The 17,508-nt window shown below is 38.8% G+C and overlaps 1 protein-coding gene across 2 annotated transcripts in view; it reads left to right on the forward strand.

Moving 5' to 3' along the window:
• Nucleotides 1-17,508, forward strand: part of LOC306845030 (myosin-10) — a 56,495-nt gene that overhangs the window by 36,394 nt on the left and 2,593 nt on the right. For both annotated transcript variants that reach the window (XM_079377538.1, XM_079377539.1), the window contains 26 exons: nt 231-345; nt 3,834-4,027; nt 4,153-4,274; nt 4,392-4,461; nt 5,290-5,450; nt 5,609-5,717; nt 5,889-6,020; nt 6,316-6,522; nt 6,721-6,858; nt 6,955-7,078; nt 7,168-7,339; nt 8,105-8,317; nt 8,848-8,992; nt 9,192-9,398; nt 10,081-10,185; nt 10,294-10,446; nt 10,721-10,969; nt 12,118-12,330; nt 12,870-13,082; nt 13,537-13,698; nt 13,907-14,035; nt 14,163-14,251; nt 14,595-14,718; nt 14,913-15,121; nt 15,229-15,337; nt 17,174-17,346. In XM_079377538.1, the coding sequence (XP_079233664.1) occupies nt 231-345; nt 3,834-4,027; nt 4,153-4,274; nt 4,392-4,461; nt 5,290-5,450; nt 5,609-5,717; nt 5,889-6,020; nt 6,316-6,522; nt 6,721-6,858; nt 6,955-7,078; nt 7,168-7,339; nt 8,105-8,317; nt 8,848-8,992; nt 9,192-9,398; nt 10,081-10,185; nt 10,294-10,446; nt 10,721-10,969; nt 12,118-12,330; nt 12,870-13,082; nt 13,537-13,698; nt 13,907-14,035; nt 14,163-14,251; nt 14,595-14,718; nt 14,913-15,121; nt 15,229-15,337; nt 17,174-17,346 (4,037 nt within the window). The remainder of the gene's footprint in view (nt 1-230; nt 346-3,833; nt 4,028-4,152; nt 4,275-4,391; nt 4,462-5,289; nt 5,451-5,608; nt 5,718-5,888; nt 6,021-6,315; nt 6,523-6,720; nt 6,859-6,954; nt 7,079-7,167; nt 7,340-8,104; nt 8,318-8,847; nt 8,993-9,191; nt 9,399-10,080; nt 10,186-10,293; nt 10,447-10,720; nt 10,970-12,117; nt 12,331-12,869; nt 13,083-13,536; nt 13,699-13,906; nt 14,036-14,162; nt 14,252-14,594; nt 14,719-14,912; nt 15,122-15,228; nt 15,338-17,173; nt 17,347-17,508) is intronic.

Consider the following 17,508-nt stretch of genomic DNA (forward strand, 5'->3'; position numbering starts at 1 on the left):
AAAGCCAGAAAATTTGAGTTTGCTTTGTTTCCTGTTGTTTATGTAAAGAAAAATAGTGCATTGATTTATACTTTATCGCTTTCAGTAGTTACATAACACTATGCGAACAGCCAACGACCGCTGAACTGCAGCACCTCTTAAATTAAACGATCCAGATTGAACCAATCCTGGCTTAATTCCATTCTTCCCATCTTGAGGTTATCGTACTGTTTATTTCTCTCGTTTTGCAGGTTGACTATAAGGCCGATGAGTGGTTGATGAAAAACATGGACCCTCTAAATGACAACGTGGCCACACTCCTGCACCAGTCCACGGATAAGTTTGTGGCTGAACTGTGGAAGGATGGTAAGCTGTTTTCTTCTCGAGTGCCTTCCAGATTCCCTGACAAATGAAACGTTAAACGGGTCGTTTTTATGGTTCTACCCTCCCACTCTGTGAAGAAAGAGACTGTTGTTTTCAGTCTTCAGTTTCACGTCTTGTCTGTCCTGTAAAAAGAGCTTGTCATGCATTTCAGTGGCTTGATGCAAATATTTTAACGTCGTGGGGGGAACTATTAATTCAGTTACAAAGAGTCAAACTTTGGGCTGGGTGGTGTGTGTGAATAAAAATGCATCCAACAAGGCATTTTGCAATGCTGTTGATACCACAACAGATTTATTTGCACTGTAATTGTGCAGGGCTGCTTTACATTAATTACAGATTAAAGCAGTGAGGAAATATGAAATAATGCAAAAATACAGAGTGGGATGCATCATGTATTGTATGTCTTATGTCAGCATTGACTTCCAGCCAAAATAACTGTATAATGAATAACATAATACACTTTTTATATAAAATTATTAATACTGTGGCAAAATAATTACTCAGAAGTAAATACAAAATAGAATGTGTGTGCTAAGATCGATCAGCAGGATCTTAATTTGTTCAATTGAAAGTACACGTTCCCAAAAACATTAGAAACTAGTGCAAATGGAATGAAGACTTGCTTATTCTCACTTGTGTTGCACAGCACTAACCAGTGTGTTTACTACCATTTATGTCTTTTATGTGCTAGCTGTGTTCTACTACTACTTTTTTATTTTGCTTTTTTTCTTGCCCCACCCCCTCCCCCCTTTGCCCCCTTTCTCTGTCTCTCGACCATAGAGATTCAGAATATCCAAAGAGCGTCTTTTTATGATGTCTCTAGTCTCCATGAATCGCCAGGTGAAGGTATACGATGCTGTAGGTCTCTGCTTACCAGCGCATTGTGTACTTTCAAACACTCCCATGGCTTGTAGACCTGGGCCCTGGTCCCTCTAGCTGGCTAACTTTAGAGTTAGCTGGATCCATCTGGAAGGAAGCGTGACTTGGCTGATTCATTAGGAAGCCCAAACTGACCATGAATGAAGATTGCATGAAAAATGAATGCATGTGCATAGTGACATAATACAGAGTACTGACACTGCATAACAAACATTTGAAAGTGTCTCTGTGTGACTCTATGGGTGCGCTGGCTATAAGGATTAGGGCCCTTGCTTGTTCTTTGAGTGCCTTTCAGCAATTTTGATTCACACACTTGCTAAATATTTTCCCTGTAATTTATTAGTTTAAAAACTGTAAAAGTGTCAAATCATTATTAAGTCCACACCTATAGCATTTTTCAGTCAAGACATTTTGACAAGAATAGGTGATTCCGAAAACTTGGTCATATTTCATCCCCAAGTCAAATAGAAATATGCGTTGCTTATAGAAAATAAGTTTCTATCCATCTATCTATCAATCTATCTAGTAGTTTCTTTTTTTTTATAAAATAATTGTTTAAATGCTTATCTACAAGCAAATTTAAAATGGAGCTATTTTAAGATCATTTTCATTACAGGAAATCACAAGTTATTCTAAAAAATTACTATAGTACAGTAATAAGAATCTTCAACCGTAATGAGTAAAAGTGTCTGAACGCATTATAAGTTTTATGACAATTTTAGGTTAAAATTTGCTTAATTGCCAAAAACATTGTCCTAAAATGGACTTAATGCTAAATATTATTTATTTTTTAAATTTAGACTTCACAGTGAAATATGACCTGACCTGGTTTTCACGAGATTCCCTCAAACACAGCTTAGTTTTCTGCAGTCAGAGCGGTGTGTGTGGTACGGTGCTTATGCCCTTGCTTCTGGCGGTCAGACAACTTGTTTGTTTTAAGTGTCAGACGGCGATTTGATAGGCCGTGTGAGGGAGATGGAGTCTGGGTGAGGGGTGGAGGAATTCTGTAGTGTCTCCGACAGGGAACATGGAACAATACACGTCTTGTTTCACTGGAATCCAAATGACTCGCTCAGCCCTGTGACAGTCAACACTGACAGCTCAGTAAATTCTCCTTGGAGGTAACGGAAGTCACGTCAGGAGCCCCATTATGAACAGAACATTACTTGGAAGCGGTTCTTAAGAATGACGTTTACAGGAATGCTGCAAGACCTAGAATTATACATATAGCCGCAGTAGTTAGACTTTACGAGCCCACAATGAATCAAAATGAATATGTAGTTTTTGATTACTTGTTTTGAGTGATTGAAGTTTGACTTGTTTTGCTGTATGACACTGTTATCAGACTCAAATTTGTGAATATATAATTTTTCTGATTGGGGTCTAATTTATTCACATTGATTTTATATTCAGTTGCTGAAAGGAGACATCTTGAGTAACATTACTCCGAGAGAGAACTTGATTTACATGTCTGGGTCATATTTCACTCAAAAGAAAGAAAACAACAACAACATTTTCCCTCAGTATGAATTGCTGTAATGCATCCAAATGCTTTATTTTGAATTTGTTACGAGAAGTTTTGTTTTTTCTTGTTAGAATCACATTTCGGTTTTAGAATCACAAACTACGGTTTTATTGAAATCAACATACTGCAACACAATGTATCAATACTTTATAATGCACTTTTTTGTATTCTGTAACAAGAATTGGAGTGGAAAATGTACTTGGTGGAAACATCTTAAAATGAAGCCTTTTAATAGACCATTATTTAAGCTTAATATATTTTTAACTTTCTTATAAATGGAATGTACTTTTTATAATCTTAAAGCAATGTTCACTGCACTGCTAAATACACACTGCCATTGAAATTTGCTGCACCAATAGAAATGAGATTTAATTAGTTGTCAATACGGTCTGCATACAAAGATTTCTGCAGTGTATTCAGTGTAGTCTGATTCACAAGCAGGTGACTTTTATGGTACTGATTTAAGTCTGTCTGATGAAACCATGAGAGCAGTTGCTGAATTAACATCTGAATCAATGAACTGCAAGGTATTGGGGTGAAATATGTCCTGGACATGATCTTGACAGGTTTTGAGGTTCACCCTTCCATTTACTTACTTTTGCAGCTTGTGCTTGTTTATAGATGTAGTCTTATCCTTGGCACTCTTCATCTGTCTCATGTCTCCATTTGCCTAGCACTGGACCTTCACCTGCTGGCATAGTAGGGGCCATTGGCTCTTGAATTGGCTGTCTAAACTCGTGGCATTGAGTCAAAATACACTGTACTACTTTCTGAAAGTTATTTTCTGTTTTCTTTTGGGATATGACGATTAAAGACCTGAAGGAATCAAAGGGCAGTTTATTATTATTATTATTATTAAATGGTTTTTGTAAAAATGCAAAAATACAGTGTATTTTGACCTTCTGCTTGGTGTTGTTGAATTAGAGCTTTAGTTGTAGATTTCCCTCTTCCATCTTCACATGATTTAGCTGTGCTGTCACACTTATTTTTTTTATTCTATCTGTCAATACTTTGAAGATCAAGATAATCGGTTGGTATCTTTCTTTTTTCTCACTCTTCATGGTAGTGGACCGTATCGTTGGTTTGGACCAGGTGGCAGGGATGAATGAGACTGCATTCGGGGCTACATATAAGACCAAGAAGGGCATGTTCCGCACTGTGGGTCAGCTCTATAAAGAGTCCCTTACAAAACTCATGGCCACACTCAGAAACACCAACCCCAACTTCGTCCGCTGTATCATCCCCAATCATGAGAAAAGAGTAAGTGACATTTATCCCTTCAGTTGTAAGTAAATATGTCCTTCAGTTTAATAAAAAATATATATATTTGACTAGAATTTCTTTAATGTGGTCATGCACCTCTTCATTCTCTGTCATTCTTCTAGGCTGGTAAACTGGAGCCTCATCTGGTTCTAGATCAGCTGAGGTGTAATGGAGTTCTAGAAGGGATCCGGATCTGCAGGCAGGGATTCCCTAACCGTATTGTCTTCCAGGAGTTCAGACAGAGGTGTGTTTCAGATATCTCATTAAAGAGTAGAGTAGCACCGTATGCCTTAAGATGCTGTAGCATTAATATTATTGTATTTTATCAGTGATAAAACGCTCATATCGGTTGTCCTCTCAGATACGAGATCCTCACTCCTAATGCGATCCCCAAAGGCTTTATGGACGGCAAGCAGGCTTGTGAGAGAATGGTGAGATTTCTTAAGATGGCTAACAAATGAGGTTGCACAATCATAATAGTTAAAATACCATTTTCCATAAAAACAAACACTACTGTTCAAAATTTTGCTTTTGTTCATGAAGAATTCATTATGATCAAAAATGTAAGACTCTTTTTTTGCAACTATTTCTTTACTTTTTTCAAATCTATTCATCAAAGAATCCTGAAAACAAAGTTCTGGGGGAAAAAAATCACCATATCCATAAAAATTAATCAACACAACTGTTTTCAACATTGATTATAATTATATAAAAATTCTTACACACCAAATTAGCCATTAGAATCATGTGACACTGAAAAATAAAGCTGGAATAAATTATATTTTAAAGTATAAAATAGAAAATAATTGTTAATGTAATAATATTTCACAATATTACTGTTTTAATGTATTTTTCAATCAAATAAAAGCAGTCTTGTTGAGCATAAAAAATCTTACTGACCCAAACATACCAATGGTAGTGTAATTGTTTTAAACATTCATTTTTTTTTATCACTTACTGATAAATTTCAGATAGATTTGCACTAAATTTAAGCTTTCTTTTGATAAATAAAAGTAGTATATCCAAATGTCACTTTCAAATCAGACCTTATAGCTTAATGCATCTCTCCAAAGAGCTTTATCATAATATTGAAATTTGTTTATATAATTTAATAATTCATATAAAGAAATGTAAAATTAAAGGTGCACTTTAATGAGGTAATTGTTCATTCTCTCTTTTCATATGTTTTTACTGATGTCCATTATTGATAAACCAGCATCTGATAAATACTAAGTATCATCTAACATTCTGATCTGTAGATCCGAGCCTTGGAGCTTGATGCAAACCTCTACCGGATTGGGCAGAGTAAGATCTTCTTCCGCACTGGAGTTTTGGCACACCTGGAGGAGGAGAGAGACCTGAAAATAACCGATATCATCATCTACTTTCAGTCAGTCTGTCGAGGATATCTGGCTCGCAAGTGAGTCCAAATGCAGATGGCTGATCTAAATCTGGTCTAAAAGGAGCAGCAGTAATGTGCAGCTCTTACTGTTTATAGTTTAGAAATAAAATGTATTCTTATGAGACCTTGACAGTGAACTGCTTATGGTTTCTGGTTGCACTGCTTGTGTTTCTCAGAGCCTTTGCTAAGAAACAGCAGCAGCTAAGTGCTTTGAAAGTCCTGCAGAGAAACTGTGCCGCCTACCTGAAACTACGCCACTGGCAGTGGTGGAGACTCTTCACCAAGGTTGGTCTTGGTTTTTGAAAGAACTGTTTTAACCGTTTTAATGATTTGACCATGTTTTGTATACTTGTCTAAAAGAAATGTGTTCGCAAGAGAAATTGAATCTTTAAAAACACACATTTGCAGTATTGTTGCAGATTTTATTTAGGACGTGCATTGCATGTGTGTCTACAGGTGAAACCCCTCCTCCAGGTGACCCGTCAGGAAGAAGAAATGCAGGCCAAGGATGAGGAGCTCATTAAAGTGAAGGAGAGGCAGGTGAAAGTAGAGAATGAAATGGTGGAAATGGAACAGAAACACCAGCAGGTTAGCGCACACTCACCTGCTCCCTTTTGTCTCCTGAAAATACACAGTGTTATTTCAGTGTTATGTTTTTGTCCTAATAACCGATGGAATGAGCTACATTTAAATAAACTGTTACATATCTGATATATGTATGTGCCTATGCTTGAATAATGTTGCTTTCCAAAATCACTGTAATGTGGCTTTATTCAATGTAGTGGATCTTCTGCAGTGTTACAAAATCATTGTGACTGTCAACCAAAGTGAGTGCTACAAATGTTGTAGAAACAGAATAAATCTGGTTTGATGTTTGTTTCAGCTCTTGGAGGAGAAGAACATCTTGGCAGAGCAACTGCAGGCTGAGACAGAATTGTTTGCTGAAGCTGAAGAGATGAGGGCTCGCCTGGTGGCTAAAAAACAAGAGCTGGAGGAGATTCTTCATGACCTGGAGTCCCGTGTGGAGGAGGAAGAGGAGAGGAACCAATCTTTGCAGAATGAGAAGAAGAAAATGCAGTCACACATACAGGTGAGAACATCACTATGGAAATAAAATCCTTGATCTGCTGTAAACTTAAAATAGGCCTCTCAGCTCTGAGATAGTAAATCTGTATCTAAAACTTCTGGGTTGGAATAATGAATTCAGCAAGTACTTAGCTAAAAAGGCTCACAAAGTCCTACACTGCTGCTGTACAGAAACCACAAGTGTGTGTGTGTGTGACTTCAGGACCTAGAGGAGCAACTAGATGAAGAAGAGGCTGCTCGACAGAAGCTTCAGTTGGAGAAGGTGACTGCTGAAGCCAAGATAAAAAAGATGGAGGAAGATATTCTGCTGTTGGAGGACCAGAACTCCAAATTCCTAAAGGTCAGTGCAGATGTGAAACCGCCTAATCAAAATTCAACCCAGGGGAAGAACTTTACAGGAACAAACTGAACTCTTCCTTTCCTCTCTATACCCCAGGAGAAAAAACTCCTGGAGGACCGTGTCAGTGAGATGACCTCTCAGCTGGCTGAGGAAGAAGAGAAGGCCAAGAACCTTGGCAAAGTCAAAAACAAGCAAGAAATGATGATGGTAGACCTGGAAGGTGAGGACTGGTTTGAATGTGGGTCATTTTATTTAAGTAAATGTAAAGCAGTGAGTCTTACATGTTTATGTGTGCCTGTTGACCCTCAGAGCGTCTGAAGAAAGAGGAGAAAACTAGGCAGGAGCTTGAGAAAGCCAAAAGAAAGCTGGATGGTGAGACCACAGACCTACAGGACCAGATAGCTGAGCTGCAGGCCCAGATTGAGGAACTCAAGATCCAACTGGCCAAGAAAGAAGAGGAGCTTCAGGCTGTACTGGCCAGGTGAAGATCTATTCTTTGAGGAACACGGAATAACAAAATAGTTTGGCTGTTGTCTAGCTGACCATGTCAAAACAATAACTTATGGTAGGCCGAGTTATGTTGACATCATATAAATTTTAATATTAGTCATGGAAAGTTTTTACTCTTGACCTTTTGTGTTTGTTAACCTTGTGCAGTCCTGAAATAATTTAGTAAATTGGTATCACATTGCTGTTGCAACATCACATCAACACACACAAAAGCACGCTTGCCCATGTTATGTATATAACCGGGGCATTCAGTCTGTATTTTATTTTAAATCTGTTATGTTTACCAAGGCAAAAATACAGTGAAAATGTTTTGAAATATAATTACAATTTAAAAGCAGTTACACTTTATTTTAAGGTGTCCTTGTTACAGTGCAATTATACATTTAAGTACAGATTAATATTATTTAACTACATGTACCTACTATATGGGTTAGGATTAGGGTTTGGCTTTGGGTTACTTGCATGTAATTATGCATAATTAATTGTTATTATAATAGTAAGTATATGTAACGTGTAACAAGGACACCTTGAAATAAAGTGCTACCTAGAAATCTTTTGTGACGTTATAAAACTCTTAATGTGTCCTTGCTGACTAAAAATATTCAGGATCGTTTCAGGACAACTTAATCAGGATTAGAAATATTTTTTTTTTTAAGCAAAGTATAGAATAGAACTCCTTTTAATTTTGCATGCATAGCTTTGTTAATAATCTTTGCTTATGTTTGTTGTTCCACAGAGGTGATGAGGAGGTCGCTCAGAAGAACAACGCTCTGAAGCAAGTGCGGGAGCTGCAGGCCCAGCTAGCTGAGCTCCAGGAGGATCTGGAGTCTGAGAAAGCAGCCAGAAACAAAGCTGAGAAACTCAAGAGAGATCTGAGTGAGGAACTGGAGGCTCTGAAAACTGAGCTGGAAGACACCCTGGACACCACTGCCGCCCAGCAGGAGCTGAGGTACAAGAGTCTACATCAGGAACTAAATTTATCATGACCACTAAATGGGACTAATTTTTAAAGGCCTAATTCACCCAAAAATGAAAATTCTGTCATTTACTTACCCTTCACTTGTTTCAAACCTTTTAAAGAATGTTGGTAACCAAAGAGTTGATGGTAGCCATTGACTTCCATAGTATTTTTTTTCCCCATACTATGGAAATCAATAGCTACAGTCAACTGTTTGGTTACCAGCATTCTTCAAAATATATTCTTTTGTGACCAGCAGAAGAAAGAAACTTACGCACAGGTTTGGAAAGTGTGGAGGATGAGTAAATGAGGACAGAATTTTTGCTTTTATGTGGAAAAAAAGAAGAAATATCAAAACTATGCTAAAACCTTGGTGCCAACATTTTTCTACAGTTGACTGTTGAAAATGAGTCTTTTGGTAATGCAAGTGGAAAGCCATTTAAGCCAGATTAAGCTAATTGAAATCTGACCCTTTCTCCTCAAATGTGTCTTGCCTAATAATGTGTCTTTTGCTCACAAAGGACCAAACGAGAGCAGGAGGTGGCAGAGCTGAAGAAGGCCATCGATGATGAGATGAAAAACCACGAGTCTCAGATCCAGGAGATGAGACAGAGGCACGGCACAGCTCTGGAGGAGATCTCTGAGCAGCTGGAGCAGGCCAAGAGAGTAAGCCACAGAGATGAACAGTAAATGATTCATTACTGTAGTGAGGGATTTCAGTTCTAATGTCTCGACTGGAATGCTGTCAGAATGATGTGTTTGGAATTCATTTCCTCGTTCAGTGATTGAATATGGTATGGTCTCCTGTTGATACAGTTCAGGCAAAATCTGGCTCTCTCTCACATTGTCTGTCTGTCAACATTAGGTGAAGTCAAATCTGGAGAAAAACAAACAGACTCTGGAGAGTGATAATAAGGAGCTGACCAATGATGTGAAGAGTTTGCAGCAAGCAAAGTCTGAATCTGAGCACAAGAGAAAGAAACTTGAGGCTCAGCTGCAGGAGTTTATGGCCCGCTTCAGCGAGGGAGAGAAGGTTAAAGGAGAGCTTTCAGACCGTTCCCACAAACTACAGGTCAGTGCTGTCAGACTGTGTCACACAAACTACAAATGAGTGCTGTTACTCTTCATATCAGAATCATTTCTGTTACCCCTTGTTCCATGGAATATTTTACACTCCTCCCTCACACACTACAGATGACTGTTGTTTCATTGGTTTTTCAGACTGAATGCGTGACTGTAATGAGGGCTGCACAGTTTATCAAAATAAAACAAATCACAATTATGACTTGATCAAATTGCAATCATTAAATTAGCAATTATTGTAATTAATTGTAATTATTATCAAATTGCAATAAATAAATATTAGCGTGTGTACTATTAAATTAGTATTATATATAATAAACAATTTTATATGATTTTATAGTCATATTGGTATATAATCGCAACATTGTGTACCCCTACAAACAATCACAGCAAACCTGAAGCTTTTTTTAAAGCCCAATTTTAATCATTTGTTTTTAAAACAAACATTTATTTACTACACAGAATTAAACAGTTCTGTTAAATTCTGACTCAGAGTTTCATTTGAGACCTGCAATCATTAATTTGCAATTACTGAAATAAATTGTAATTATTTGGTTCGGACCAGGCTGTCTAACTAAGTGTGAAAGCAACCTTAAATAGATCAGAATCGAGGGTACTTGTGAAATATCGCTCCACTGCAAATTAATTAATTTATTTGTCATTTGTTGCAGACGGAACTGGATAATGTTTCTGCTCTATTGGAAGATGCTGAGAAAAAGGGAATTAAGCTGGCCAAAGATGCCTCCAGCCTAGAGAGTCAGCTTCAGGACACTCAGGTAATGCGTCTCTGCAAAGTGGATAAAGCAATGACATAGACTTTTTTTTTTACAGAAAAGGTGTGTGTGATGTGATTAAGTCATGATTGATTAATATTGTGGATATAGGAACTGCTTCAAGAGGAGACACGTCAGAAGCTGAATCTGAGCAGCCGTATTCGTCAACTGGAGGAGGAGAAGAGCAGCCTTCTGGAGCAGCAGGAGGAGGAAGAGGAGGCGCGAAGGAACCTGGAGAAACAACTGGCAACTTTACAATCCCATGTATGTGCAATCACTCCATGTTTTTTATTAGGGCAGACGGCAAGTGAGTTTATATCAACATCTTGCACATCATTTGACACATTCAATAATGTGTTCTACCAGTGACATGTTGGCTAGAACCTCACAAAAGCCTGTCACATTTGAGGACCAAAAGTGGGTTATGTAAAAGTGTAATTTTCAGCCTTCTGTTCAGAAAGGAAATCAGATGTACTATTTACTACTAAAACATTTGAAAGTAAAAGCACTCCTTTTGTAATCCTCCTTTCTTGGATAGCTGGTGGAGACCAAGAAAAAGCTGGAGGATGATGTGGGAACTCTTGAATGCCTGGAGGAGGTCAAGAGGAAACTGCAGAAGGACATGGAGGGGACCAGTCTGAAACTGGAGGAAAAGGCCATCGCTTACGACAAGCTGGAGAAAACCAAGAACAGGCTGCAGCAGGAGCTTGATGACCTTATGGTGGATCTGGACCACCAGAGACAGATCGTCTCAAACCTGGAGAAGAAACAGAAGAAGTTTGACCAGGTATGAATTGTTTTGGTTAAACAACATTTCACCCAAAAATGTCCCTTGTGTCGTTCCAAATTCCAGCTTTTCACACCTGTTCAAAGAATAAATGAAGATATTTTTAATCAAACCTGAAGTTCTGTCTTGACATGTAATTTGAAGTTTTAAAACTTAATTTAATCCAAGACTTCTGAAAAAGACACAATTGCTTTATATGATGAACAGATTTAATTTAGTTTTTTTTTATTCATGAATAAACTCTATATAGAGTTCATCAAATATGGGAAAGTGAAGCTCAAGCATGCGTGCTTGATGTGTGAGAACTTGTGATGTTTTTTGACGCTTTTCCACTGCATGGGTACGGTTCAGTACAGCTCACTTTTGGGGGGTTTTCCACTGGGTACAGTACCTGGTACTTTATTACCACCTCGGCCGAGGTTCCAAGCGAGCCGTACCGTTACCAAAACATGACGTCTAATCTCTGCTGATCACTGATTGGCTGGAGAAAATCGTCACTGCCTGCATCATTGAACTTTCGGCACGAGGCACAACAGACCTGCTAGATTCAAATCAGCACAGCCAGCCAAGGATCGAACGCAACTGTTTTGAATGAGCGCACCTTTTTTAAACAACCAAAAATGGCTGTTTCGTTGTCTGTTGAGGAAGTACAGACGATCCTCTCGTTGATAGCCGAGGAGCGGATCCAGTGAGAGCATGATGGAGCAGCGCAACTATAACGATACGTGAATAATCCCGCCCACACTAAAGCGGTACTAAACTGCAGTGAAAACACAAACCGAGCCGAACTGAGCCGGTGTCATGCCGTTCTGAACCGTACCGAGCCGAGTCGTACCACGCAGTGGAAAAGCGCCATTTATGAACTTTTTGAAGCGTCAAAGTTTTAGTGGAATGTACTTTCAATGGATGGACAGAAATCTTACAGGTTTCCTTTAAAATATCTTAATTTGTATTTGAAAGATGAACAGAAGTCATTATAGGTTTGCAACAATATGAGGGTTACCAACTGATTTTCAAAATTGTAATTTTTAAGTGAATTTTTTTTATATAATGCTAAATTGTAATTTAATGTTTTTATCATCATTGAGTTCTAATGAAAAACATTTGTTAATTATGAAAAATCTAACAAAAGCATTTGTTTATGTTAGATGCTGGCAGAGGAGAAGACCATCTCTGCACGTTATGCTGAGGAGAGGGACCGTGCGGAGGCCGAGGCGAGAGAGAAGGAAACCAAAGCTCTGTCTATGGCCCGAGCCCTGGATGAAGCTCTGGAGGCTAAAGAGGAATTTGAGAGACTCAACAAGCAGCTCAGAGCTGAGATGGAGGATCTGATGAGTTCCAAGGATGACGTAGGCAAGAATGTAAGTCAGTATGTCACTGGACGTTTGTGCTGTTACGTATGTGGTTATGTTTGAATTCATCATCATGTTTAAAGAACCTTTGGTGTTTTGTAAACCGCAGCTTTTGTTGGCTGTTTTTGTTTTGAGACCTCGTAATGTGCTGACACCCTACAGCATGTGATAACTAGGTGTGATGCAACAAGTTTCAGGTGTCGAGTAATTTGCCTGTCATCACTGACAACAGAATACTTAGAAAAGTGACAAAATCAGCCAGTCCATGTGTAGTATTTAGAGCAAGATCAGAATCTACTCAGAGTGCCGTAGCAAACATATTACCAAAAAAACTAAATAAAATTCAAATTTGGACAGAAAACTGGAAAAATGGATTTCCGGGTCTAGAAATGTCATAAAAATGTTAAAAGTGGGCTGGAAAATATTCCTCAGCATTCTCTAATAGTAATCATGAATAACTAGAAAGGATCCTGGATTTATCATTTGGCACTTGATCACAAGTGGTTATGATAGTCACCGTGTATTTATTTACTTCCTGTTATCTGTAGGTGCATGAGCTGGAGAAATCCAAGCGCACTCTGGAGCAGCAGGTGGAGGAGATGCGCACTCAGCTAGAGGAGCTGGAGGACGAGCTACAGGCCACAGAGGATGCCAAGCTGCGTCTGGAGGTCAACATGCAGGCCATGAAGGCCCAGTTTGACCGAGACCTGCAGGCCAGAGATGAGCAGAATGAGGAGAAGAAGAGGGCACTGGTCAAACAGGTGGGTGGAATCTATCTATCATTTTTGAGGATTACAAGCTATTTGGGCATGTAGATTATCCTTTTTTTTTCTTTTTTTTTTTTTAAAGTGGTATATTCACTGGTACCCGTTTTCATCAACAAATAAGTGCTTTAACCCCTCTATTACTTGATAGTTTACTACTGTTTGTTTCTTTTCTTCTTTAAAATATAAGAATATTTTTGGTAGTTCTTTTTAGATCATGAGAGCATGGTTTTTTTGTTTTGTTTAATCAAAAGTATTCATTATTAACCATTTTATTTCTATTGTATACGGATTATGTGCTACCAAGTAAAGAAAGAAAGTATCGAGGAAACATTGTGCAGTAAAGGTGCAATAGCTTATAAAGCAAGAATTTGTGGCAGTCTGCCATAGTTTTTACTCAGAGTAAACCTATTTGATATAGTTTTTTGATCCATGATTCCGGTTCCTTCAGGTGCGTGAGATGGAGGCGGAGCTTGAAGATGAAAGGAAGCAGAGAGCTCTTGCTGTAGCTGCCAAGAAGAAACTGGAGATGGACCTCAAAGATGTGGAAGCTCAGATCGAGGCTGCAAACAAGGCCCGTGATGAAGCCATTAAACAGCTACGCAAACTCCAGGTAGAATCTATCAATAAATGACTCATTTACTGTTAGCATAATCTGTTTATCCTCACTAGCTCCAAGTGCTTCAGTCTTTTAGGCTTTACACAGATGTCTACATCTTTTGACTGCATTACTGAGACATAATATTTTAGGTCATAGTCGGTACAGAGATATGACTAAATGTGAGAAGTACAGATGGCAACATCTCTCTGTTTTCATCCAGGCCCAGATGAAGGACTACCAGAGGGAGCTGGAGGAGGCACGCACTTCTCGTGATGAGATCTTCGCTCAGTCTAAGGAGAATGAGAAGAAGCTCAAGAGTCTTGAGGCTGAGGTTCTGCAGCTGCAAGAGGTGAGCCGACACTGAAATACACGTTTGAAAAAAGCCTTTCTGAAGAACCTGTTGCTTGTTTTTCTACTGTTTTAAATCAGATTAGTTAACTGGCAAGTCTTTGTTTATGCTTTGGTTGTGATTTTAGGACCTGGCATCTTCAGAGAGAGCCCGACGCCACGCTGAACAGGAAAGAGATGAGCTTGCGGATGAGATTTCCAACAGTGCCTCTGGAAAGTGAGTCATTGTGCTGCAAACCTCTCAAAGTCAGTGTAAACCGGAAGTCGGTTTAATTGAGAATTGTGATGCGTTTATGAGTGACGGTAGAATGTTGCAGTGCTCATAAGTGATTTATCGATTTCCAATGAACAAAATCAAGTCTGGCCCTTCATTTATTTTATTTTTTTATTTGAAAAGGCATTTCACTTGGATATACTTCATATACATAAAAAAAAATATATATTTCCAAACATCACAATTTCTATTTCATGCTGACTTGGATGTATTCTGCTATTAGATCATTTGCTCCTCTGTTTGTTCAAACACAAGTTTTGTACTTCATTCATGTTCATTCCTTCAGGGCTGCCCTCTTGGATGAGAAGAGGAGGCTGGAGGCTCGTATCGCCCAGCTGGAGGAAGAGCTAGAGGAGGAACAGAGCAACATGGAGCTCCTGAACGACCGCTTCCGCAAGACCACTATGCAGGTGCGGTGTTGAGGAAGCTGCTGTAATTATGATCGAGCTCTTTTCAACACAGTTAAACTTGTCAACATGGCCTGCTCTCAAAGCTCTGTGTGATTGTGATCTTTGCAAGATGTCTAATTATTATCTTCATAAGCATTCTTGGCCACATTTGACACAACACGTCTTTAGTAACAGCTGTTGTGTCTGTATTTCAGGTGGATACCATGAACACAGAGCTGGCGGGAGAGCGCAGTGCCGCCCAGAAGAGCGAGAACGCCCGTCAGCAGCTGGAGCGGCAAAACAAAGATTTGAAGGCCAAACTGCAGGAACTTGAGGGATCCATCAAATCAAAGTTCAAGGCCTCTATCGCCGCCCTGGAGGCCAAGATTATCCAGCTAGAGGAGCAGCTCGAACAGGAAGCAAAGTATGCAACAGTGAAAAGAAACCAATTAATGTCACGTTCTGACTGAAGAAAAACCAGTTGCACTAACTCGTGTTTTGGCAATTGTGTATGATCTGTGCGCTTCACAGGGAGAGAGCTGCAGCCAATAAGATTGTGCGTCGCACAGAGAAGAAACTCAAGGAGGTGTTCATGCAAGTGGAGGATGAGCGTCGCCATGCCGACCAGTACAAAGAGCAGGTGAATAAAACCCAAATCCTAATCTTCACTCTGTGTACTAGGTCCCCAGCCGCTTAAGCTGAATAAATGCAGAATAAATTCAACAGTTACCACTTTCTATGCTTCAGACAATATTTCCATGGTCTGTTTATGAAACATCTGATACCTATAAAATGGCAAAATCTAAAGATTTCCATTTTCTGATTGGCTGATTTTATAGCATTTCCACAAGTTTTTTTCCAAAAAGGTACTGGACAGATTTTTGGGAGAAACTTGTCACTAGGCAGCATTTATTTGATCAAAAATACACAGGGCTTAAAGTTGTCCGGCACCGTGCCAGATCTCCGTGGCGTGTGGCGTTTGGCTGCGTAAAAAAAAGATAGTCCTACTTTAAAAAAAACTTGCTGATATCACGTTGGAGTTCATGAGTTCGCCTACTAATGGTATGAGAGGAACACTGCTTAACCAAACTAACATTACTAGCCATCAGAAGCATTTGCTCTTATAAACACGAGACGCGCATTATAGCAGAGGAATGGAAAAGAAGCGACTGCGTCTCGAGCGCGCGATCACATTGAAAAAGCTGCGAGGCGCAGTGGTCAAAGATGACCATCTAGTGCCATATTTACATAGAAAAGCAGCAGAGCTTTGTAAACAGCTCAAAATAATCACATCATCTCCGTAAGAACTATATGATTGCCAGAACAAATTTACTGGTAATTTTGAAAGGGACATTAATATATCAGTAAGACCGTGTGAAAGGGGCTAAACTCTTCCTCTGGATATGCGGTGAGTTTACGTTCATCTGGGAAAACTGTGTTATCCCACTAGATTTGTAACGTAAAACGTTTATAAACCTGTGCCATAAATCATTTATAAACCTTAAATATTTCTAATTATTCGATTTGGTTGTAATTTAAAAATCAGAAAAGTTTCTGACTTTGCTTGTGGCCAAACATTAAAATTAAATGGATTTAAACGTCGTTGAATCACATGAAACATCACCAGGCCGTTGGCGCCCTCTGCAGGTATTTTTATAATATGGGAATATTACATGTATTTTAACAGTGAAACCATGTAATTAACAATAAAACTATGTAATTACTTGGTTTCGATACTTTATTTGAGCCAATTATTATTGCCTCACATTAGTTTATGTATAAATATAGTCATATTAAAGCCTGTTTTTCAGCTCATCATTTTCCAAGTGTATAATACAGCTTTCTTTCTTCAGGTCAATTATATATTCATGAAAAAAAAATCAGTTTGAATAAGGAAAGCGGTAACTTTGCAGTAGTATCCTTTCAAATGTTAAAGTTGCCACAGTCATTGCGTTTGTGGCGTGTGCAGCACTTTATTTTTTACCATTTTGTTTTATTAGTTTATTTATCATGTAGTTTCAAGGAAAATCATTTTTTTGTTGTTGTTTATTTGCCAAGAAACCCTGTGTCCCGCAACCCCCCAACCCTCGGAAAAAAGTTCAGGCTCAGGATTTTTTTTTTTGCTTTAACTCCTGAATACAGTATAAACAGTTATATTGTGCAAAATTATTACAATTTGAAATAACTGTTTTCTATTTGAATGTATTTTAACATAATTTAATCCTGTGATGGCAAAACCATATTTGTAGCATCATTACTCCAGTCATCAGTGTCACGTGATCCTTCAAAGTCATTCTTATGCCGATGTGCTGCTCAGTTATCACATAAATTGAAATAGGTTGCGAACCACTTTGCTCTCTGAGCTAAATTAAATTTCAGATTTACAGCCTTAAACATAATGCACAATAAATTGTAGTTAGTTGCTTTTCTCTCATAAGAGAGAAATCTGAGATTCAGAATTGCTATCTGTGTTTAGATGGAGAAGGCAAACTCCCGCATGAAGCAGTTGAAGAGGCAGCTGGAGGAGGCTGAGGAAGAGGCGACTCGAGCGAACGCCTCCCGCAGGAAGCTGCAGAGGGAGCTGGACGATGCCACTGAAGCTAGTGAGGGTCTGAGCCGAGAGGTCAACACCCTCAAAAACCGCCTCAGGTACAGGGGCTGTGCCAGTACAATCACATATTGATACTGATATTTTGCAATACTTTAGATCCTTGTATCAATATGCCTGTTTATTTGTGCATTCATATCGTGCCCTACCATTTAATAATGACGCAGTCAGTTGAGGAGCATAACTTATGGTGCTGATATTCA

This window comes from Barbus barbus (genome assembly GCF_936440315.1).
Source record: "Barbus barbus genome assembly, chromosome: 25".
In the NCBI taxonomy this organism is placed as follows: domain Eukaryota; kingdom Metazoa; phylum Chordata; class Actinopteri; order Cypriniformes; family Cyprinidae; genus Barbus; species Barbus barbus.